The following is a 25,004-nucleotide window of genomic DNA, read 5'->3' as shown; positions in this document are numbered from 1 at the left end:
ACCAGGGATCAAACCATGTCTCCATTGGCAGGCAGATTCTTAACCATTGCACCACTAGGGAAGTCCTTGGAAGGTTGGTCTTAATTGTTTATAAATGTTGGGTTGAATTTTGCGTGAAGCTATCTTGCTTTCCTTTGCTGAATGGTTTTTGAATACTGGTTCAATCTCCTTAAAAGTTATAGGCTTGTTCAGATTTTTAATTTCTTTATAATTCTGTCTTGGTAGGTTGTGTTCTGTATGGATTTATCCATATCTTCTAGGTTATCTGATATTTAGGCATAGAATTGTCTAAATCTTTTCTTCTAAATTGAAAAAAAATTTCTGAAGAATCAGTTGTAATCTGCTATAATGTCCCCTCTTTGATTTCTGATTCAGTCATTTGAGTCTTCCCTTTGTTGTTAATCTGGATAAAGTTTTGTCAGTTTTGTTATCCTTTTCAAATAACGATGTTTGTACTGTTGTCATTTTCTCTGGTTTTATTCTACATTTCATTTGTCTCTGATCCTTTTTCCTACCTTCTGCTAGCTTAAGCATATTTTGTTCTTCTAAGATCTTTTTATTTTGCTTTTTTTTAAAAAGGAATTTTTTAGTCACCATATACGTTCACAAGGTAATCATCACAGGTGTGGCATAGAGTAAGTATTTAAAGAATAATGGGGACTTCCCTGGCGGTCCAGTGGTTAAGATTTTGCCTTCCGGTGAAGGGACTTGCAGGTTCGATGGAGAGCTATGATCCCACATGCCTTGGGGCCAAAAAACCAAAACATAAAACGAAGCAGTATTGTAACAAATTGAATAAAGACTTTAAAAATGGTCCACATTAAAAAAAAAACTTTGAAAAATGAATAATGCAGTTCTCATCAAAGAAAGTTTTTTCTCCTATTTTGATTTCTCTTCATTTATCTATATGAGATGATGCATGATAATTAAACTTACTGTGAGTTATACACCAGGGACAGTCTGCTCATTTTACCTGAAAATACTTTAAGTATGCTAATTTCCCTATGTAAACATCATCCTATTTCAATGGATTCCCATGTCTCTCTGGTTTGAAATGTTTCACATGTAGGGATGTGATAAAGCATAGTTTATAGTAGATGTTATCTAACAGATACTGCCTTAAAAATATTGGGGGTCCAAATGAAGTTACTGTATATTTGGTAATCTAGTTTACTCTCTTTGGGGTTCAAATAAAGAGAATATACCTCCCTAGTAAATGCTGTTAGAATATTGCAACTTAATTATTCTTTAATGGAAATAAATCCCAGTGTCTTCTGAAGACTGTTATTTTTCAGGCTTTGTTACCCACCCTTGACAAAACTTTAAGAAATAGAAAATAAAAAACTAAAATATATTTGGAAATAAAAAGTGAAAAAATTCTAATTATGTTCATAATGAACATATAATCAATTTGAAATTACATTGTGTTATTATGTATTTAAGTAGAATTTCATTAAAAGTTTTGGGGAAAGATACTTAAAAGTAATTCTCCCAAGTGTGGAATAGAGTAAGTTTTTTAAACAATAATGCAGTTCTCATCAAAAGAAAAAAAAGTTTTTTCTTCTAGTTTGCTTTCTCTTTTTATGTTATCTATATGAAATTCTGGATGCTAACTATACTTATTGTGATAATCATTTCACAGTATATGTCAGTCAGTTACTTATGCTCTACAGCTTAAACTTATACTGTGATGTTTGTCACTGTATAAAGTGTTGCTTATACAACTCTATGTCACTGTTTACAGAATTGGTTTTAGAAAGGCAAATAATTAAAACACATTGGATAAAAGAAAGAATAATGCAGTTTATAACAATTTAAAAAAAATGTATTGCTGTTTTTAAGGCAATTTTTAGTGACCTAAATGATCACATGTCTTAGTCTTCCATCTCAGACCTCCAGGTACTGTCCCTGAGTTTGTGGAACTCAGCACTATGTTGAGTTTGCCCTTCTGCGTGAATGGGGAATAGAAAAAAAAAAAAAGCAGTTTTGTAGGGTGTCAGTATGAAATAGCCCATTTCTACCCAGGGGGAGCTTTGTATTTGTTATTTGTAATGCAGAGAGTAGTCCCATTCTTATTTCTTAAAGCTGCTTAAATTAATTCCAATTTAGGAAGTGTTCCTGGATCCAACTAATGGCCCACGTCAACCCCTCCCTCTCCCCTCCTAGAGACCCAAGTTCCCAGACCAGTGAATTGCTTCAGCCTCGCTAGCAGGACGTCAGAACAACTTGCTGTGAGAAATAGGTTTTTATTAAACCCTTTTAGTCTTAAGAGGAAGTATCTTGGCTTCCAACATAACTGGCCCACAGGTGAAAACTGTTACAGCCAGTAACTTAAAGGAATGTAGTCAAGGTAACGGGCGCACCAACCCCGCCCTGCTCCCTGCACCTCCCTCCTGCGCTCAGTGCGCAGACCTGGGCGCTCTCCTCGCCCCGCCCCTCGCCGCTGGCGCTCCGCCTAGGCCCCGCCCCGGAAGCCCTCCCTCGAACGCCAGGAGCCCTTTCCTAAGGACGTGGAGAGCGGAGAGTGCTGAGCCCAGGTCGCAGAGCGGAGCGTAAGTTTCTTTCCAGTGTAAATTTGTGCAGCGCCCCCCCCCCCCGCCACCCTCCGCCGCACCCGTCCCAGAGTAAATCCAGACGTGGCAGTTGCAGGTCGGGTATCTTTTCGTTTGGGTTTTAATTTTTTCTGAGGCTGGTCCGTTCCCTTGGCGTTTTCAGCCTTCGGTCCACGTAGACACCGTCTTTGGCGACATTTTCCTGTTTAAAACTCTTTAGTACCTCCGCCCTCCCCCTGTAAAGTCGTCTTCCGCAAGGTGAATTCGCGCCCCGCAGCCTCGCCCTCTCGGCCCCTGGAGGGCAGCGCCGGCGGCAGCGCTCCCGGACAGGCCGCGTCCTTCCCGCGGTCCTGGGGTTCTGCAGAGCCCCGCCCCTTTCCTGAGACCCCCCTCCCTCTCTCCCAGCGCCTCTGTCCTCGCCTCCTCCTAAGGCCGGTCCTTCTGCTTCTCTGGCCTCCCCTTCCTGGTCAGCCCTTCTCCTCACCCCGCGTTGGGGGAGGTGACCTGGTCCAGCCTTGTGACACCTAGTGTTGTTCCGTGTCGTATTCAGCTCTATTGAAAAATGTGCTCTTCCGGTCCGCGGGCATCTCATTCAGTCTCCAGCCCCTTAAATGGGCGAGGGGCATCAGGAGAAGCAGAGACTGAGCGACTGAGAGAGAAAGATTAAAACTGCGAAGGAGAAAAGCATGAGGGAGAATCGATGGGAACGTAGAGGGTGGCTGAGGGACTTACAAAGAGGTAGTAAAATGAAAGAGATTAAGCCTTGAAAGTAGCAGGTGAATAAAATAGAGAAGTAAATGAAAAAGCTAGATCTCTAGGGATTGGAAAACAACGAGGGAGAGCTGCCCTGGAGGAGGGGGAGGCGAACGGTGGTGAGGTACGTCAGACGTGGAGAGGATAAAACGTGGAACCATGGACTTCAGTGCATCATGGTGCTGGCAGAGAAAGAAGCCAAAGGGTGACGAGCAGAGGAAGAAAGAAGAGCAGGAAGGAAGCACAGCCACCTGGGGTTCCAGAGAGTGGGGAGGAAGGGAGAGTAACAGGGAGAGAAGGAGTGTAACCCGGAGGGCAGAGATGAGGCAAACAAGAGGCAGAAATACCTGCAGATTTTTGACAGAAAGGTTGGAGAGAAAGAGCATCTCGAAGGGGAATAAGTTGCGGAGTGGGGCAGGACAGGTGTGAGGGAAGAAATAAGAGGGGAGAAACAGCAGGAGTGTAGAGGGGAATAAAAAGAGACACACAGACCAAGATGAAATAGGGAGACAGGTGAACAGAATGAGATGGAAACACCTAGTAAAAGTAGAGAGGGTAAACTGGATCCAGGTGGATGGTGAGTTGATTGGATATAGATGATTAAGTTGTGATGATATTGATTCGTGTCTTTAGAATCTAATACATTTAAAATTTCTTTAAATTATACAGATGAGGATGAGAATTGCAAAACTCCTGTCAATAAGGCTTGTGCCTTTTGTTATTATTTGTATCAGAAGATAACTTCCATTTGCAAACCCTGTTGAGCCAGCAGGCAGTGACCTGATTCACTCAGTTGTCACCCCCTTACCTTTTCCTGACATGGGGTAGAAGTCAGGGGAGAGGAGAAGTGGGGCAAGAAATGACTGACTCTGTCACTATGTGGTGGTGGCTTTTTAAGGCAACATTGTTTTTTTTAATGGATTTACATTTTTCTTTTTCTTTACATATGGTTCTTTTTGTAGCTTGGAATAAATCTTAGTTCATTCAATTTCTTCTTTCCTATAAATCATTTTTAACTTATGAAATAAGCTTTTTCAGTCTCCAATATTCTAGTCATGTCATTCTTTTCCAAATGTGGTATACCCTCAGTTTTTATTTTAAAACTTTGATACCAGATTTTTAGATTAAAAATAATACACACATTATTTCTTTTTCAGATTTGTTTCAGATTCATTCCTCGCCTGAGTGCTTTCTTCTCTTCATCTAATATATTTGAAATTTTCTTTGGTAAGTAGAAATAACTTTAGACTATTTTGACGAGTACTTGGCAAAGATGTCAATGATCTTTTATAGTAACAGTCAAAACCTAGTTTAACCAGTTAGTCTAATCCTTTTTTTCCGTTTTCTGTGGTCGGGGAAGATAGTGAGCTATGAGGTGATATGAAGATGTTTCCCTCAGGCCCCTTTTGACTCTTCTGTGCCAATGAGGAAGGATGGGTGGGGTTGACTTGGAACCTTCTTCCAACAGCGTCCCTCTACTCACGATGAAAAGGATTGCTCAGATCTTATTTCTAAGCTGATCCCTTACAATGTTTTCTGCACCAGGGATATATATTTGCAATTCTGTGTTTTTAAAACATTTTACTGCAATCTTCTGATAAAGAAGAATTACCTGCTTGGTACCAGTGTGATCGAACCTTGAAAGAGAAGTTTCCTTTGTTCAGGCACATGAAAGATGGTGCTGGTGTTAAATGGGATGGTTGATAAAAACAAACTGTGCCCACTTGCCCATCAGGTGACCTTTTCAGAATTCATTCACACCCGATTCTATTCACTCAGCTCAGACCTTGTCATAAATGTCTCCCCTCTGGGCCTCAGGGAGCCCACTTGTAACATGGAGATGAGAGACTAGACCAGAAACTCTGAGCGTGAGCAACACTGACCCCTGAGATGATTGGCCAGATTGGGCGTGTGTCTGTGTGTGGCAGTTCTGGTTTGGAGGGAGTGTCCACTGGTAATTAGAATTTTAAATGGATCCCAGACTTCCCAAAATGAAAAACTAAAAAACAGTAGGATGGAGGCAGGAAGCTAGGCTCAGAGTCAGCAAGACCATCATCAGGTGTCTTCCATGACTAAGGATAAATCTCCAGGGAGATTTTGTCACTTCCTGACACTCAGACCTCCACTGGCCTCCATTTGTCCTCAGGAGAAAATCCCGCCTCCTCCCTGTGGCTGCTCAGCCCTGTGTCATCCTCAGGGCCCTGCCAGTGTCCCTAGCCTCATCCTGGGAGCTTTTCTCATGGTTCACTCTGCCTGGTCACATGCACCTTTTCTCTGTTTCCAGACACCATCTGTCTCAGATGTTAGTTTCTGCTCTTACCTTTGGTTATTAAATCACCATGCTCAGGCCCTTTGTCCCCCTTCAGGTCTAGGCTCAGAGAGGGCTCCCCATCCTGCCTTGACAAGCTCTGTCATTTTAACCAGGTTTTATTGCCTTTAAAGTCAATCACCCTCACCTGAAAGCCCTTCTCCATTGATTATTTTCAGTCTTTCCTGGTTACCCTTTATTAAGGGCTCAGTGTTCCTCCCCTTCCCAGGATGGCTGCAGTACCTGATACTGGAGGTGTCTTTAGATGTTAGGACTGTGGGTTGGGCTGGATAATCCTCAAGGGAGACCAAGAGAACAGGGCAGGTGATGAGGATGTTTCCTGCATTCTGGACGTTTCAGCTGTAATTGATCTTTACCACATGTGGCTACTAAATTACGGAAAAGAAGAGCCCCAAAATACAGGAGTCCTAAAAAGCCCATGGATGTCCTCATGCGGTGTCCTGAGGTGTCCTCTTGTTTAGTCTCCTGTGTGACTGCTCTGCTACAGCCCCCAGTGTTCCAGGCTGTGCACATCCAGGTACCAGTCGCCACCTTGGACAGGAGCCTTGCCTTCCAGCAGTTCATCTGCACAGAGTCAGCGGTGGTGGTTTCACTGCGCTAAGGGTGGGCAGAAGGAGAACCTAATGGGGCATGAAGGAGGCCTCCCTTAAAGAGCTAGAACATCTTCCAAGTAGGTGTGAGTGGGGACAACAGGAAACTGAGACCTGGGGACCCTCTCTTTGAGACGTCCTCCCTGATCTCAAATGCCTTTGTACCCAGACTCCATAATGTCCCCAGGTGGTGGCAGACTTTCCCAGGAGGACCAGTTTCTTTTTTTTTTTTTTTTTCCCTTTTTTGCGGTACGCAGGTCTCTCACTGTTGTGGCCTCTCCCGTTAAGGAGTACAGCCTCCGGACGCGCAGGCTCAGCGGCCATGGCTCACGGGCCCAGCCGCTCCGCGGCATGTGGGATCTTCCCGGACCGGGGCACGAACCCGTGTCCCCTGCATTGGCAGGCGGACTCTCAACCACTGTGCCACCAGGGAAGCCGTCTGTTTTTTTTTTTTTTTTTTTTTTTGCGGTACGCGGGCCTCTTACTGCTATGGCCTCTCCCGTTGCGGAGCACAGGCTCCGGACGCGCAGGCCCAGTGGCCATGGCTCACGGGCCCAGCCGCTCCACGGCATGTGGGATCTTCCCAGACTGGGGCACGAACCCCTGTCCCCTGCATCGGCAGGCTGACTCTCAACCACTGCGCCACCAGGGAAGCCCCGTCTGTTTTTTTTTTAATAAACTTATTCATTTTATTTATTTATTTTTGGCTGCACTGGGTCTCTGTTGCTGCACACGGGCTTTCTCTAATTGCAGCAAGCAGGGGCTACCCTTCATTGTGGTGCGTGGGCTTCTCATTGCGGTGGCCTCTCCTGTTGCAGATCACGGGCTCTAGGCACGCGGACTTCGGTAGTTGTGGCACGCAGGCTCAGTAGTTGTGGTGCACGGGCCCAGTTGCTCCGCGGCATATGGGATCTTCCTGGACCAGGGCTAGAACCTGTGTCCCCTGCATTGGCAGGCGGACTCCCAGATACTGCGCCACCAGGGAAGCCCAAAGGGCCAGTTTCTTGATTTTCATACTGAATGCCCAATATCCTTTGGGTGGCAGCTTGTGTACATTCCTGTTTGGATTGCTTTGCCGAGAAGTCCCTGTGCCTTTTAGTCTCCTTTAGTCAGTCATGCATGGAGAAGAGGTAGAAAAATGGGGAAAGCGGAGGGGAGCCTGTAGGGACCGCAGGAGGGATATGGCAGCAAGCGGGGGCATCAAGATGAGCCTAGTGAACGGTGTGTGCATCTGTCCCAAGGGTAGTTACGGGATCGAGGGCTGTGTGGATCTGTTGGAAAGGAATGTCTCAGTTCAGGCTGGAGAACCTGGCAGTGGGTTTGTTGGAGAACCTGCATGGAATGGTTTGAGGTGCCCTAGTGTCTTAGCTCAGGTTCCTGGGACGTCAGTGTTGAGGCTGGCATTTCCCTGCATGGGTTTGGTTTGATAACTCATGATCACACGTGAGCAGCAGTGAAGAAAGTGGAATTTGGCTGAGAGAAATGTCTTCCTCCACTGTTAGAACTATGGCCTGAGCAGAGCCCACAGGGAGCTCTGGGTGCAGGAGGATGGGTGCCTTGGTCTTAAGGGGCTGGATCTAGAGGGTGCCCCCCAGCATCCATTCCACACACTGACTTTTGTTGGCTCTTTTAGGAGGACAAGCATCATCATGCCACCAATAGAGTAATATAGGGAAAATCTCAGATCATTTTTTGCGTTAACGTTGGTATCTTTGAGTATTTGGTGTTGCAAGTGAAGAAAGTTTCATGTGCATTTGGAAAGATGCAAAGAGAATCTGGAGTGTTGCCTTGGAAGATGTTGGGGTCTCACTGGGGCATGTGCATCATTGGAAATATCTCTCTTTTTAGTAGTTTTTTGGAGATTCCAGTGTTTTGCCTGGGTCACTGTAAATGAAAATACGGTGCCTTGTGTCTAGTGGGTCCTTGGGTGTCCTCTTATGTATTATCCCTCATGCATGAGTTATTAGGGCTTGAAATGTTTTCTGTCATTGTGTAACAGGATGAGGGGATCATTTTGGGCTCTATGGACACTGTGTTGGACCCCATGAGAGTTTGTAAGTTTGTTTGAGTCCAGACTGGAAATTATGAGTAGTAAGCTTAAGACTGCAGAATGTTTTTAGTAGGGAGGTCCTGCTAGGTATGGGTCTATGAGCCTAACTTGAGAAGAGTCATGAAGTCTCGTGTTGTTGGGAAAGATTATTGCAAGAATCAGAGGACAGCAACACTGCAGTGATCTGCAGTCCAGGGGCTCATCCTTGGGAAGATGCAGCTGCAACTTTCTTGCTGCCAGGCCAGTGCTGGGTACTCTATTATGCACTCCTGTCCCTCCCAAAATATGCACAGAGGCACAATACAGAGAACAGGGAACCTTTGTGTGCTGTTGGTGGGTGGGTAAATGGTACCGCTAAATTGGAAAACAATATGGAGGTTCCTCAATAAATTAAACATAGAACAGGCACACAATCTATCAAACTGTCTTCTGGCAGATATCCAAAGGAAAGGAAATCAGTGTTTTCAGGGACACATCTGCAGTCTCATGAGTATTATGGTATTTGCAGTAGCCAAGGAACAGAAACAACCAAAATGTCTGTTGACAGAAGAATGGGTAACAAAATCGTGGTATCAAAACATATACTGTATATTGTATAGTATGTATATAATATGTATAATGAAATGTTATTCACTCTATATAAATATGAAAAATCAAGAATCCTGCATTTATGACAAAATGAATGAACCTAGAGAACATTATGCTAAGTGAAATAAGCCTGACAAAGGACAGATATTGTACATGGAAACTAGAATTATCAAACTCATAGAGCCATAGAGTAGAAAGGCTGTTACCAGGAGCTGGGTGGTAGGGAAAATGGGGCGATGTCTGTCAAAGTATACAGATTTTGAGTTGTAAAATGAATAAGTTCTGGGGATGGGATGTACTGCATGCTGCCTATACTGTTTCTATATACTTGAAATTTGCTCACAGAGAAACAATTAAGTGTCCTCACAACAAACACACAAAATGGTAATTGTTAGTTGATGGAAGTGTGACTGACTTGATAGTGATAATTATTCACAGTATACACATCTGTCATAGGATCACTTTGTATACCTTGCATTTACATCATTTTAATTCGTCAGTTACACCTCAGTAAAGCTGGGAAAGAATAAGAAAGTGGGGGCTGTGCTGGGCCTGCCTCCTGTGAGTGGTGCTCAACCCAGGCTCCCCATCAGATCGATGCGGCTTTATGCATAGACGTGCTTTGTACCCTCTGACCAGGTGCCCTCTTCATGTAGTCAGTGTGGGACCAAAGCTCGATAATATTTATGTTGCTCCAGGTACCCTCTGACCAGGTGCCCTCTTCATGTAGTCAGTGTGGGACCAAAGCTCGATAATATTTATGTTGCCCCAGGTGATTCCAATCTGGATGCGTCACTGAGCATCAGGACTCTGGGTCCCCCCGTTCCTGAGGGCTGAGATCTGGGCTGAGGGTGGGGGCTCGGCTCTGCGTGGGGATGGATCAGGGCTGGTCTGTGACTTGCAGGGGATCGTCGGGTCCAGCTGAGGTGCCCGCTGCTGCTGGGTACGTGAGGGCCTCACCAGGAGGGGAGCCTGATCTGAAGAAAGGGTGGGAAAACTCACCTGTTAGACTCTGTGGGAGTTACTGTCCTGAGCCCCTCCTGGGACAGTGGGCAGCAGAGGACCGTCTGTTCCACATGCTGAGGGCTTCCCTGTGTGTGTGGTGGTGACTCAGGAAGGGGGTGTGTTGATTGCAAGCATTAAACAGCCTGTTTTCCACTTTCAAGGTCAACCTCTAAAGACTCACGTTTCCTGAGGAGGAAGCCCGGAAGAGGAGGGAGAGGAAAGAAAAGGAGTCGGCAATGGCTCTTTCTCAGGTAAAGTCATATTTTTGGTTCATTCTCAGTCTGTTCTTTCTGAAATGCCCTTTTTTGGACTTGCTGATCTTGTCTGACTCTGAAGTATCCTGCCTGACACCTGTACCTCACACTCACCCGGGGCCCTCCCTCAGGGCCTGTCGTCTCCCCTTAGATTTCACACCCACGGATTGGGTGTGATCTGGATTGTATCCTTTGACAGACAGAAAGTTTTACTTCTGATACGGGCAAGATTCCAGCTTCATTCTTTTCCTAGTAGATCTCTCTTTTCTCAGCACCATTGTTATTGATACTCTCCTTTCCCCTGTGTGTATCTTGACACCCTTGTGAATACATTTTACATATATGCAAAGGATTATTTCTGAGTATTGTGTTCATTTGGTTTATGTTATCTGCGTTTATACCGGTACCACACCATCTTGATTACTTCTTAATATGTTTTGAAATAAAAAGGGAGGCCTTCACCTTTCTTCTTGTTCAAGAGACTTTTGGCTATTTGTGGTCTCTAGAACTGCCCTGTGACTTTTAGCATTTTTTTCCCCCTCTATTTCTGCAAAGATTGCTATGGAAATTTTGATAATGGGTCCACTGAATCTGTAGAACACTTTGTGTAGCTTGGATTTTTTAAGAGAATAAGTCTTCCAGCCTATGAGTACAGGTTGTCTTTCTATTTGTATCTTTTTGGATTTCTTTTAGCAATGGTTAGTAGTTTTCAGTGTACAAGTCTTTCACCATGTTGGCTAATTTATTCCTAAATATTTCATCCCTTTTTTTTTTTTTTTTTTTTTTTTTTGCTCTACGCGGGCCTCTCACTGTTGTGGCCTCTCCCGTTGCGGAGCACAGGCTCCGGATGCGCAGGCGCAGCGGCCATGGCTCACAGGGCCAGCTGCTCCGCGGCATGTGGGATCCTTCCAGACCGGGGCACGAACCCGTGTCCCCTGCATCGGCAGGCGGACTCTCAACCACTGCGCCACCAGGGAAGCCCCTTCATCCCTTTTTAATGCTATAGTAAATAAGATTGTTTTCTTGTTTTCTTCTGACATTGTTCATTGTGTATAGAAATGCAACCGATTTTTGCATTTGGAGTTTGTATACGACAACTTTTCTAACACTCTTGATATAGCAGGTTTCTTACGGAATCTTTATGATTTTTACATATAAAACCTTGTCATCTAGGAAAGAAGGTAAGTTTACTTTTTTAGTTTGGATAACTTAGATTTCTTTTTCTTAACTAATTGCTCTGGCTAGGAGTTTCAGTACATTGTTGAGCAGTGGTGCAGAGAGTGTGCATCCTTCTTTCTGATCTCAGAGGACAAGCTTTCAGTCTGTCCCCATTGAGAATGTTGTTAGCTGTGCTTTTTTCATAAATGGCGTTTATTATGTTGAGAGAATTTACTCTTTCTGGTTTGTTGAGTGTTTTATCTTGAAAGGTTGTTGAATTTTGTCAAATGCTTTTCTCTGCATCAATTGAGATGGTCCTGTGTGTTTTTTTCCTTTACTCTGTTAATGTGGTGTATCACATTAATTGATTTTGTATGTTGACTCCTCTTTGCCTTATATGAATAAAATCCACTTGGTCAACATGTCAGATCTTTTTAATGTGGTATTATTTTGCTAGTATGTTGTTAAGGATTTTGCATCAATATTCATCAGGGGTATTGGTTTCTAGTTTTACTTTCTTGTTGTGTTTTTGTCTGAGATTGGTATCAGAATCATGCTGGCTCCATAGAAAGAATTTGCAAGAGTTCCCTCTTCAACTCTGTAATTTTAGCAGGATTAGTGGTAATTCTTTTGTAAATATTTCATAGAATTTGGTCCTGGGTGTTTCTTGTTTGTTTGTTTTTTAAAAATTATTATTTATTGATTTATTTTTGGTTGTGTTGGGTTTTCATTGCTGGGCGTGGGCTTTCTCTAGTTGTGGCGAGTGGGAGCTACTTTGTTGCACAGGCTTCTCTTATTGTGGAGCATGGGCTCTAGGCCCACAGGCTGCAGTAGTTGTGGCACGTGAGCTCAGTAGTTGTGGCTTGCAGGCTCTAGAGTGCAGGCTCAGTAGTTGTGGCTTGCGGGCTCTAGAGCGCAGACTCAGTAGTTGTGGCAAATGGGCTTAGTTGCTCCATGGCATGTGGGATCTTCCCAGACCAGGGTTCGAACCCGTGTCCCCTGCAATGGCAGGTGGATTTTTAACCACTGCGCCACCAGGGAAGCCCTGGGTTTTTCTTTGTTTGAGGTTTTTGATTACTTTTTGAATTTCTGTAGTTATAATTCGGTTCAAATTTTTTATTATTTTTCTTTTGAATTTTATTTTTTTATACAGCAGGTTCTTATTAGTTATCCATTTTATACATATTAGTGTTTATATGTCAATCCCAATCTCCCAATTCATCACACCACCACCACCTCCCCCGCCACTTTCCTCCCTTGGTGTCCATATGTTTGTTCTCTATATCTGTGTCTCAATTTCTGTCCTGCAAACTAGTTCATCTGTACCATTTTTCTAGGTTCCACGTATATGCGTTAATATACAATATTTTTATCTTTCTGACTTACTTTACTCTGTATGATAGTCTCTAGATCTATCCACGTCTCTGCAAATGACCCAATTTCATTCCTTTTTATGGCTGAGTAATATTCCATTGTATATATGTACCACATCTTTTTTATCCATTCATCTGTCGATGTGCATTTAGGTTGCTTCCATGACCTGGCTATTGTAAATAGTGCTGCAGTGAACATTGGGGTGCATATGTCTTTTTGAATTGTGGTTTTCTCTGGGTATATGCCCAGTAGTGGGATTGCTGGGTCATATGGTAATTCTACTTTTAGTTTTTTTAAGGAACCTCCATACTGTGCTCCATAGTGGCTGTATCAGTTTACATTCCCACAAACAGTGCAAGAGGGTTCCCTTTCCTCCACACCCTCTCCAGCATTTATTGTTTCTAGATTTTCTAATGATGCCCATTCTAACTGGTGTGAGGTGATACCTCATTGTAGTTTTGATTTGCATTTCTCTAATAATTAGTGATGTTGAGCAGCTTTTCATGTGCTTCTTGGCCATCTGTATGTCTTCTTTGGAGAAATGTCTATTTAGGTCTTCTGCCCATTTTTGGATTGGGTTGTTTGTTTTTTGAATATTGAGCTGCATGAGCTGTTTATATATCTTGGAGGTTAATCCTTTGTCTGTTGATTCGTTTGCAAATATTTTCTCCCATTCTGAGTGTTGTCTTTTCGTCTTGTTTATGGTTTCCTTTGCTGTGCAAAAGCTTTTAAGTTTCATTAAGTCCCATTTGTTTATTTTTGTTTTTGTTTCCATTATTCTAGGAGGTGGATCAAAAAAGACCTTGCTGTGATTTATGTCAAAGAGTGTTCTTCCTATGTTTTCCTCTAAGAGTTTTATAGTGTCTGGTCTTACATTTAGGTTTCGAATCCATTTTGAGTTTATTTTTGTGTATAGTGTTTGGGAGTGTTCTAATTTCATTCTTTTACATGTAGCTGTCCAGTTTTCCCAGCACCACTTATTGACGAGACTGTCTTTTCTCCATTGTATATCCTTGCCTCCTTTGTCATAGATTAGTTGACCATAGGTGCGTGGGTTTACATTTGGGCTTTCTATCTTGTTCCATTGATCTGTATTTCTGTTTTTGTGCCAGTACCATATTGTCTTGATTACTGTAGCTTTGTAGTATAGTCTGAAGTCAGGGAGTCTGATTCCTCCAGCTCTGATTTTTTCTGTCAGTACTGCTTTGGCTGTTCAGGGTCTTTTGTGTCTCCATACAAATTATAAGATGATTTGTTCTAGTTCCGTAAAAAATGCCATTGGTAATTTGATAGGGATTGCATTCAATCTGTAGATTGCTTTGGGTAGTTTAGTCATTTTCACAGTATTGAGTTTTCCAGTCCAAGAACATGGTATATCTCTCCATCTGTTGGCATCATCTTTAATTTCTTTCATCAGTGTCTTATAGTTTTCTGCATACAGGTCTTTTGTCTCCCTAGGTTTATTCCTAGGTATTTTATTCTTTTTGTTGCAATGGTAAATGGGAGTGTTTCCTTAATTTCTCTTTCAGATGTTTCATCATTAGTGTATAGGAATGTAAGAGATTTCTGTGCATTAATTTTGTATCATGCAACTTTACCAAATTCATTGATTAGCTCTAGTAGTTTGCTGGTGGCATCTTTAGGATTCTCTATGTATAGTATCATGTCATCTGCAAACAGTGACAGTTTTACTTCTTCTTTTCCAATTTATATTCCTTTTATTTCTTTTTCTTCTCTAATTGCCGAGGCTAGGAGTTCCAAAACTATGTTGAATAGTAGCGGTGAGAGTGGACATCCTTGTCTTTTTCCTGATCTTAGAGGAAATGCTTTCAGTTTTTCACCATTGAGAATGATGTTTGCTGTGAGTTTGTCATATATGGCCTTTATTATGTTGAGGTAGGTTCCCTCTGTGCCCACTTTCTGGAGAGTTTTTATCATAAATGGATGTTGAATTTTGTCAAAAGCTTTTTCTGCATCTATTGAGATGATCATATGGTTCTTTTTCTTTAGTTTGTTAATATGGTGTATCACATTGATTGATTTGCATATATTGAAGAATCCTTGCATCCCTGGGATAAATCCCACTTGATCATGGTGTATGATCCTTTTACTGTGTTGCTGGATTCTGTTTGCTAGTATTTTGTTGAGGATTTTTGCATGTATGTTCATCAGTGATACTGGTCTGTAATATTCTTTTTTCGTAGTATCTTTGTCTGTTTTGGTATCAGGGTGATGGTGGCCTCATAGAATGAGTTTGGGAGTGTTCCTTCCTCTGCAATTTTTTGGAAGAGTTTGAGAAGGATGGGTGTTAGCTCTTCTCTAAATGTTTGATAGAATTCACCTGTGAAGCCATCTGGTCCTGGACTTCTGTTTGTTGGAAGATTTTTAATCACAGTTTCGATTTCATTACTTGTGATTGGTCTGTTGATATTTTCTATTTCTTTCTGGTTCAGTCTTGGAAGGTTATACCTTTCTAAGAATTTGTCCATTTCTTCCAGGTTCTCCATTTTATTGGCATAGAGTTGCTTGTAGTAGTCTCTTAGGATGCTTTGTATTTCTGCGGTGTCTGTTGTAATTTCTCCTTTTTTATTTCTAATTTTATTGATTTGAGTCCTCTCTCTCTTTTTCTTGATGAGTCTGGCTAATGGTTTATCAGTTTTGTTTATCTTCTCAAACAACCAACTTTTAGTTTTATTGACCTTTGCTATTGTTTTCTTTGTTTCTGTTTCTTTTATTTCTGTTCTTTATGATTTCTTTCCTTCTAGTAACTTTGGGTTTTGTTTGTTCTTTCTCTAGTTCTTATAGGTGTAAAGTTAGATTGTTTGAGATGTTTGTTGTTTCCTGAGGTAGGATTTTATTGCTGTAAACTTCGCTCTTAAGCTTCCCTCGTCGTGTTTTCATTGTCATTTGTCTCTAGGTATTTTTTGATTTCCTCTTTGATATCTTCAGTGATCTCTTCGTTATTTAGTAACGTATTGTTTAGCCTCCATGTGTTTGTGTTTTTTTATGTTTTTTTCCCCTGTAATTGATTTCTAGTCTCATAGTGTTGTGGTCAGAGAAGATGCTTGATATGATTTCAGTTTTCTTAAATTTATTGAGGCTTGATTTGTGCCCTGAGATGTAATCTATCCTCGATGATGTTCCGTGCACACTTGAGAAAAAAGTGTAATCTGCTGTTTTTGGATGGAATGTCCTATAAATATCAATTAAATCTCTCTTGTCTATTGTGTCATTTAAAGCTTCTGTTTCCTTAATTAATTTTCTGTTTGGATGATCTGTAAGTGAGGTGTTAAAGTCCCCCACTATTACTGTGTTACTGTCAATTTCCTCTTTTATAGCTGTTAGCAGTTGCCTTGTGTATTGAGATGCTCCTGTGTTGGGTGCATATAGATTTATAATAATTGTATCTTCTTCTTGGATTGATCCCTTGATCATTATGTAGTGTCCTTCCTTGTCTCTTGTAACATTCTTTTTTTTAAAGTCTATTTTGTCTGATATGAGTATTGCTACTCCAGGTTTCTTTTGATTTCCATTTGCATGGAATATCTTTTTCCATCCCCTCACTTTTAGTCTGTATGTGTCCCTAGGTCTCAAGTGCATCTCTTGTAGAGAGCATATATGTGGGTCTTGTTTTTGTATCCATTCAGCGAGCCTTTGTCTTTTGGTTGGAGTATTTAATCCATTCACTTTTAAGGTAATTATCGATATGTATGTTCCTTTTACCATTTTCTTAATTGTTTTGGGTTTGTTTTTGTAGGTCTTTTTCCTTTCTTGTGTTTCCCACTTAGAGAAGTTCCTTTAGCATTTGTTGTAGAGCTGGTTTGGTGGTGCTGAATTCTCTTAGCTTTTGCTTGTCTGTAAATCTTTTGATTTCTCCTTCGAATCTGAATGAGTACCTTGCTGGGTAGAGTCATCTTGGTTGTAGGTTTTTCCCTTTCATCACTTCAAATATATTATGCCACTCCCTTCTGGCTTGTAGAGTTTCTGCTGAGAAATCAGCTGTTAACCTTATGGGAGTTCCCTTGTACGTTATTTGTTGTTTTGGCCTTGCTGCTTTCAATAATTTTTCTTTGTCTTTAAGTTTTGCCAATTTGATTACTGTGTGTCTTGGCATGTTTCTCCTTGGGTTTATCCTGCCTGGGACTCCCTGCGCTTCCTGGACTTGGGTGGCTATTTCCTTTCCCATGTTAGGGAAGTTTTCGACTATAATCTCTTCAAATATTTTCTCGGGTCTTTTCTCTTTCTCTTCTCCTTCTGGGACCCCTGTAATGCAAATGTTGTTGCGTTTAATGTTGTCCTAGAGGTCTCTTAGGCTGTCTTCATTTCTTTTCATTCTTTTTTTTTTTATTCTGTTCCGTAGCAGTGAATTCCGCCATTCTGTCTTGCAGGTCACTTCTCTGTACTTCTGCCTCAGTTATTCTGCTATTGATTCGTTCTAATATATTTTTCATTTCAGTTATAGTATTGTTCATCTCTGTTTGTTTGTTCTTTAATTCCTCTAAGTCTTTGTTAAACATTTCTTGCATGTTCTTGATCTTTGCCTCCATTCTTTTTCCGAGGTCCTGGATCATCTTCACCATCATTATTCTGAATTCTTTTTCTGGAAGGTTGCCTATCTCCACTTCATTTAGTTGTTTTTCTGGGATTTTATCTTGTTCCTTCATCTGGTACATAGCCCTCTGCCTTTTCATCTTGTCTGTCTTTCTGTGAATGTGGTTTTTGTTCCACAGGGTGCAGGATTGTAGTTCTTCTACCTTCTGTTGGCTGCCCTCTGGTGGATGAGACTGTCTAAGAGGCTTGTGGAAGTTTCCTGATGGGAGGGATTGGTGGCGGGTAGAGCTGACTGTTGCTCTGGTGGGCAGAGCTCAGTAGAAGTTTAATCCACTTGTCTGCTGCTGGGTTTGGCTGGGTACCCTCCCTGTTGGTTCTTTGGCCTGAGGCGACCCAACACTGGAGCCTATCGGGTTATTTGGTGGGGCTAATGGTGGACTCTGGGAGGCCTCACACCAAGGAGTACTTCCCAGAACTTCTGCTGCCAGTGTCCTTGTCCCCACGGTGAGCACAGCCCCCCACCCCTGCCTCTGCAGGAGACCCTCCAACACTAGCAGGTAGGTCTGGTTCAGTCTCTATGGGGTCACTGCTCCTTCCCCTGGGTCCTGATGCACACACTGCTTTATGTGTGCCCTCCAAGAGTGGAGTCTCTGTTTTACCCCAGTCCTGTCAAAGTTCTGCAGTCAAATCCCACTAGCCTTCAAAGTCTGATTCTCTAGGAACTCCTCCTCCCGTTGCTGGACTCCGAGTTTGGAAAGCCTGATGTGGGGCTCAGAGCCTTCACTCCGGTGGGTGGACGTCTGTGGTGTAAGTGTTCTCCAGTTTGTGAGTCACCCACCCAGCGGTTATGGGATTTGATTTTATTGTGATTGCGCCCCTCCTACCGGCTCATTGTGGCTTCTCCTTTGTCTTTGCTCGTGAGGTATCTTTTTTGGTGAGTTCCAGTGTCTTCCTGTTGATGACTGTTCAGCACTTAGTTGTGATTCCAGTGCTCTCGCACGAGGGAGTGAGAGCATGTCCTTCTAGTCTGCCATCTTGAACCAATCTCCAATTTTTTTATTTCATAATGATAAATCAAGTTTAGTAGGTTGTATGTTTCTAAGAATTTACCTGTATCTTTTAGATTCTGTACTTTGTAGGCATTATTGTTCATAGTACTTCCTTATCTTCCTTAAAAAACTTTCTTTGATATCAGTTGCAATCGTTTCTCTTTCATATCTGTTCTTAATTATTTGAATCTTTTTTTTTTCTTAGTGTAGCTAAGGGTCTTCTCATTCAGTTTTTTCAAAACACCAACTGTTGGTTTGTTCATTTTTATATTTTTCTACTTCCTATTTTATTTATCTCTGGTCTAATCTTTCTTTTTTTTTAATACGTTAATTTATTAATTTTTGGCTGCATTGGGTCTTCGTTGTTGGGTGTTCGTTGCGGAGTGCAGGCTTCTGATTGTGGTGGCTTTTCTTGTTGCAGACCTTGGGCTTTAGGCATGCAGGCTTCAGTAGTTGTGGCATGCAGGCTCAGTAAGTTGTGGCACACAGGCTTAGTTGCTCTGCCCAGACTAGGGCTCGAACCTGTGTCCCCTGCATTGGCAGGCGGATTCTTAACCATTGCCCCACCAGGAAAGTCCCTGGTTTCATTTTTCTTATTTACCTCTTTCCTTCTGCTAAACTTGGGTTTAGTTTGTTTTTGTTTTTCTACTTCCTAGAGGTGTAAAAATAAATTTCTGATTTGAGATCTTTTTTTTTTACTGTAAGCATTTAGCAGTTTTGAATTTCCTTTTAGTACAGCCTTCATTGTGTGTTATAACTTTTGGTAGGTTGTATTTTCCTTTTCATCCATATATTTAAAAATTCCCTTGTGATTTCTTCTTAGACCCATTAGTGGTTTAAGAGTGAGTTGTTTAATTTCCGCATTTGGGGGAATTTTCTTTTTTTTCTTCTGCTGTTTATTTCATTGTTGTTTACTTTTATGATATCAGTCTCTTAAAATTGTTAAGATTTGTGTTTTGGCCAAACATGTGGTCTCTCATGGAGAATGCTTTATGTGTGCTTGAGACGCATGTGTTTTCTGCTGTTGGGTCATGTGATCTGTTATGTCTAATAACCAGTAAGGTCTGTAGTTTCCTTATTGATCTTTTTGGTTCCATCCGTAAGTTCAGCTGGGGCATTGAAGTCTCATAGTATTCCTGTGCTGCTATTTCTCTCTTCCTTTCCTTTAATGTTTGCTTCATTTTTCTGAGATATCTAATGTTAGATGTATATATATTTTTACTTGATACTTCTTTTTGGTAAATTGACCCATTTATCATTATATAATGTATTTTTGTCTCATGTCAGTTGTTTTTCTTCAGTTTATTTTGTCTGATATAATGCATTCTCTCCTGCTTTCTTTAGGATGGAATATATTTTTCCATCCTTTCACCTTTCTGTGTCCTTATATTTGTGAACACTAGCAGTTCCAAGTCTCTCACAGTGTGTCCCTTGCCCTCTGTTTTCCCCCGTTACTTACTCTAGTGGTCCCTGCTCAGGCACACTGTACAGTGGTGAAAGGCAGGTGCCCTGGCCAGCCCTCTTCACTCCACTGTAACTCCAGAGGGAATGCATCGAGTGTTTCCTTCTGTTCATGACGTTTCTTGAAATGTTCTTGTTTAATCAGAATTTATTTTTTTCCATATCCTTTTTTTCTTGATTTTTAATTGTCCAGGAAGTTTTTAACTTTACTATTACGATATATTTTTTCATAACCTGTGGCAATAATGTATAATAGTAAATTTTCTAATTTCTAATCAATGTTTTATTGGTGGCAAAAACAAAGAAATTCTTTGGCTTTTGTTAATGCCTAGCTATGTAAATTTAAATGGATAAAATTGTATTTATATTTTTGAGCATGGTTATCTTATTGAGATTTGAGTTCAAGTATTCTATTTTTTCTAATGTTCATACCATTTTTTTTTAGTATGCTACTACAGAATCACGTTGACAAACTAAATTAAGTACAGTGGATACATTTTCATTGTCTGAAAGATGCTGAAATACATGTGAATAAAACGATGATAAAAAATTGTCCAAAAATCTGTCAAGAGATTTTTCTCTCATTTCAGTTATTTTTTATAGATATGTATGTGCATGAGTGCATGGATGTGCAAGTCTGTGGTTTAGAAAAAAGAGATCATGATTTTAAAACTATGTATTATATCTTTTTTCGGTTGAAATTGTCTTCAGTATATTCCATTGCCTGGAATTTTTCTGTGCAATCCTGTTAATGGTTTAAGTAGTAGTAAGATTACTAACAATTTATGTGTATGTGCTGTGTGTCCACATCTGTAATGACCTTTCATGCCATTCACCTTGGACTTCTTTCAAGTTTTCTCAGGGAACCCTCTGTCAATGTACTTCTAATGCTTTCTGTATTACTTAACCATTTGATTCTTAAGCTTCAGTTGCTGAGCACAGCCCTCTGAGTTCAAGTGTTTGCTGTAACATTTCTTACCTTCTTGATCTGAGTCAAGTTTTTTAGAGTGTCTGTGACAGTTTTTGTCCTCTGTAAGATGGGGACAGATCTTCCTTTAATGAGCTGTTATGTTGATAACAAGGTCTTGCCTGTAAAAGTACTCACTTAGAGTAATGTTTAGAGTAACATTACTGTAACTCAGAGCAATAGGAAGTGTTCAAACACTTTTAGTCGTTGTTGTTATCATCATCATAGTTGAAGATTTTGACCTTTCATTAAAAGCACTGCAAACTTTGTCATCTCATCTGTATACTGAATCTCACTCAGTGTGTAGAACGTAATACCTAACACTTCTGCATAGACGACATGGTGTTGAGTGTTACTTATAGGCGTTTCATAGATTTTTCGACAGTGATGAAAAATCATATTAATTGGAGGACCTCATAGGTCTTATGAAAAAGTATAAGAAATTGAGATTAGAGATACGTAATTTTTCCAAATACCTCTAAATGGATCTGGTAGAACACATACTTTAATTGAATCAGTCCTTACCCCTTCCTCGTCTTTTCCATTTGTATGAAGATGAGAACTCTTCATGGCCCATTGGTGAAATGTGGTTTCATTTCAGGAACGGTTGACCTTTGAGGATGTGGCCATCGAATTCACTGAGGAGGAGTGGGAATGCCTGGACCCTGCTCAGAGGGCCTTGTACAGGGATGTGATGGTGGAGACCTACAGGAACCTGATCTCCCTGGGTGAGGATAACTTCCTTTCAGAGCTGGGATCTGCCCTTGGGTATCTTTGCATTTTCCCTTGTGTGCCTCTTGGGAGGCCCTGATAATCTTTGAAAGCCCTGTTGACTCCATCATGTGGCATCATGAGTTTAAACTGACCCTTTCTTCAGATGCTCTGCACGTTTCATGTTACGTCAGGGGTTGTCCCAGAGCTTAATTACGTACAAAGCTCAATGGCAAACTTTAAAAAATACCAAATTTCCTATTTTCTGCCTTTTGGCTTTTGACTCAGTTTTTGCAGGAAGAGAGCTTGATGTCTGCATATTACACCGTTCCCTGTGTAGAAGGGAGGCGGTGGATGAATTTGTGAAATACTTTTCCTGACCCATCTGTAATGTCCTCACCCCTCAGCTGAACAAAGAACTGGGATTTTAGGAAAACCACAGCACTTCACATTTCTTTGTCCTGATAAACCAGAATTTCTGTTTCTTTTTTAAAAAGTTTTTGGCCACACCTTCTGGCTTGTGGGATCTCAGTTCCCTGAGTAGGGATTGAACCCGTGCCCTCTGCATTGGAAGCATGGAGTCTTAACCGGTGGGCCACCAGGGAAGTCCCAGAATTTCTTTTTCTGATCTGAATATTATCTCCACATTGGAGCAAGAGAAAGAGCCGTGGACAGTGGGGAGAAATGTGAAAAATAGCCAAGAATACATTGTGTGGGAGTCAAAAGTGCAAACAAAGATGGGTATCTCAGAAGGGCTGTTTCTTTTGTTTAGGGGTGTGTGGGACAGGCGGGTGGATTGGATCTTCTGTGATTGTTACTTAGGAAAAGTGTAAGGACAGTGGACGGAGAGATGCTCCTTTTGATCCCAAATCCTACAAGGTGTGCCTGTGTGAATCTCTCAGGCTCTTAGCTTGGCATCTGTGGGTCGAGTACATGGTCCCACCTCAAGATCCTATAATGTCTGACCCTTACACATTGTATTCTTTTTACTCTTGTACTGCTCTATCTGGTCTGGGAATGTCGACTGTTCCTAATTTTACCTAATTTTGCCTCTTAAATTTCTTTGAAGTATGTTCCTAAGGTCTGAAATTTTACCTGGTTTCCTTGTTGGGATAATCCACCTATGTTTATCTGGCAGCCTCTTGTGGAGTCTCTAGGGAGAGTGTTTACTGGGTAACAGAAAATTTTGATAGAGACACTATTCCTCGTACGTTGTAGTATTTTCTTGCTCTGTACAAAATCACCACTCGAAGCTACTCAGTAGAGTGGTCAGCACGTTCTAGGATATGAGATAGAAAGCATCACAAGAGTCTGACTGATAAGTCTTACCGGGTTTTTTTCTGGCTTTGGGGACTGTCACAAAAGGCTGTCTCAAGGGCACTGTGACCGTGTTATTCATGTGTCTCCATGACCATACATTTTAGCCTCTTTAAATTGGTATAGGAATTTATCCCAGGACAACTTTGTCAAAGCTCACATTCTCACATCTGTGAGGCTGTTGGCTAAAGTGTTGCTGATGCCACATTTTTCACTGCCTGTGCCATTGTTCATTCTACCCCAACAGCGAATTTTGAAGCGTCTCAATGAGAGCGTATGAAGTGGAGGGATACCTTCAGTGATGAACGATAATGTGTTTATAACACTGGGACTTTGATTTCGTACATTTCTATGCATTATAAATGATTTTTTATTTTATCATTAGGTTCAAATTTCCATGTTACTCTTGGGGGTTTTGTTTTGTGTTTGCAGCGCGTGGGATGGTTGATTGGGGATGGGTCCCTGTGGTGGAATTTGTTATCAGTCCCTCTTAGAATCTTTATATATTCTTCATACTCATCTATTATCAGATATGTGATTTAGAAATGTTTTCTCTTTTACTGTTGGTTGTCTTTTCACTGTGCTTTAATGCACAGTAGTTTATATTTTTGATATAGTCCAATTTATCTGTATTTTGTAGCCTGTGCTTTTGGTGTTATACCTGATAAATCATTTGTGGGTCCAATGACAAGAAACTTTTTCTGTATGTTTACTTCTAGGAGTTTTATATACTTGGGACTTAGGTTTAGGTCTTTGAACCATTTTGAGTTAATTTTTGTCTGTAGCGTAAGATAATGGTCTAAGTAAATACTTTTGTTAGTAGGTATCCAGTTTTGGCAACACATTTTAAAAAAAAATTTATTTTTAATTAATTAACTTTTTTTGGCTGCGTTGGGCCTTGCTGCGCATGGGCTTTCTCTACCTGTGGTGAGCAGGGTCTACTCTTTGTTACGTTGCACAGACTTTTCGTTGTGGTGGCTTCTCTTGTTGTGGAGCACCAGCTCTAGGCACGTGGGCTCAGTAGTTGCAGCACATGTGCTTAGTAGTTGTGGCACCCGGAGTTCAGTAGCTGTGACACATGGGCTCAGTAGTTGTGGCTTGTGGGCTCTAGAGTGCAGGCCCAGTAGTTGTGGCACACGGGCTTAGTTGCTCCATGGTATGTGGGATCTTCCCGGACCAGGGCTCGAACTCATGTCCCCTGCATTGACAGGTGGATTCTTAACCACTGCGCCACCAGGGAAGTCCTGTCAATACCTTTTGTTCCACTGACTGCATTCTCCCATTAAGTGGTCTTTACACCTTTTTGAAACATCATTTAAACATCTACACAAGAGGTTTTTTTTTTAAAGTATAGTTAATTTATAATGTGTTAATTTCAGGTGTATAGCAATTTACAAGATACTTAATATAGTTACCTGAGCTATACAGTAGGTCCTTGTTGTTTATCTATTTTATATATAGTAGTTTGTATATATTCATCCCAGACTCCTAATTTATCTCTCTCCTCGCCCCCCCACCCCCCCGCATCCTGCACTTTCCCCTTTGGTAACCGTAAGTTTGTTTTCTATGTCTGTGAGTCTATTTCTGTTTTGTATATAAGTTCATTTATATCACTTTTTTAGGTTCCACGTATAAGTAATATCATATATGTCTTTCTTTGTCCGACTTCACAGGTCCATCCATGTTGCTGCAAAAGGCATTATTTCATTGTTTTTTATGAATGAATAATATTCCATTGTATATATGTGCCACATCTTCTTTATCCCTTCATCTGTCAATGAAAATTTAGGTTGCTTCCATGTCCTGGCTAGTGTAAATAGTGTTGCTATAAACATTAGGGTGCATATATCTTTTCAAATTAGAGTTTTCATCTTTTCCGGATATATGCCCAGGATTGGAATTGCTTGTTCATGTGGTAGCTTTATTTTTAGTTCTTTAAGGAACCTCCATACGGTTCTCCAAAGTGGCTACAGCAGTTTACATTCCTTCCAACAGTGTAGGAGTGTTCTGTTTTCTCCACACCCTCTCAAGCATTTACTGTTTGTAGACTTTTTTTTTTTGGCCACGCCGGATCTTAGTTGTGGCACGCAGAATATTTAGTTGGGGACTTCTTAGTTGCTGTATGCGGACTTCTTAGTTGCTGTATGACTCTCAGTTGCGACATGCGTATGGGATCTAGTTCCCCAACCAGGGATTGAACCTGGGCCCCCTGCATTGGCAGCGTGGAGCCTTACCGCCTGGACCACCAGGGAAGTCCCCTATTTGTAGACTTTTTGATGGTGGTCATTCTGACCA

General features: G+C 41.4%; 1 protein-coding gene and 1 pseudogene across 5 annotated transcripts in view; both read left to right on the top strand.

Moving 5' to 3' along the window:
- The window catches only part of LOC101329476 (outer mitochondrial transmembrane helix translocase-like), a 16,707-nt pseudogene extending 10,472 nt beyond the window's left edge, over positions 1 to 6,235 (top strand).
- Positions 1 to 25,004, top strand: part of LOC101328627 (uncharacterized) — a 107,472-nt gene that overhangs the window by 24,266 nt on the left and 58,202 nt on the right. For 4 of the 5 annotated variants that reach the window (XR_012328224.1, XR_004523426.2, XR_012328223.1 and 1 more), the window contains exon 1: positions 21,279 to 21,409. Coding sequence is in view for 1 of the 5 variants with exons in the window: in XM_073796710.1 (XP_073652811.1) it covers positions 10,104 to 10,118; positions 21,283 to 21,409 (142 nt within the window). In the remaining 4 variants the exon portion in view is untranslated. Of the gene's footprint in view, positions 1 to 4,462; positions 4,533 to 10,028; positions 10,119 to 21,278; positions 21,410 to 25,004 lie in introns of those variants that run through there. The other variant, XM_073796710.1, reaches the window with a different exon arrangement.

Source organism: Tursiops truncatus, chromosome 19, assembly GCF_011762595.2.
Source record: "Tursiops truncatus isolate mTurTru1 chromosome 19, mTurTru1.mat.Y, whole genome shotgun sequence".
NCBI lineage: Eukaryota > Metazoa > Chordata > Mammalia > Artiodactyla > Delphinidae > Tursiops > Tursiops truncatus.
This window is presented reverse-complemented; position numbering and strand designations above follow the sequence as displayed.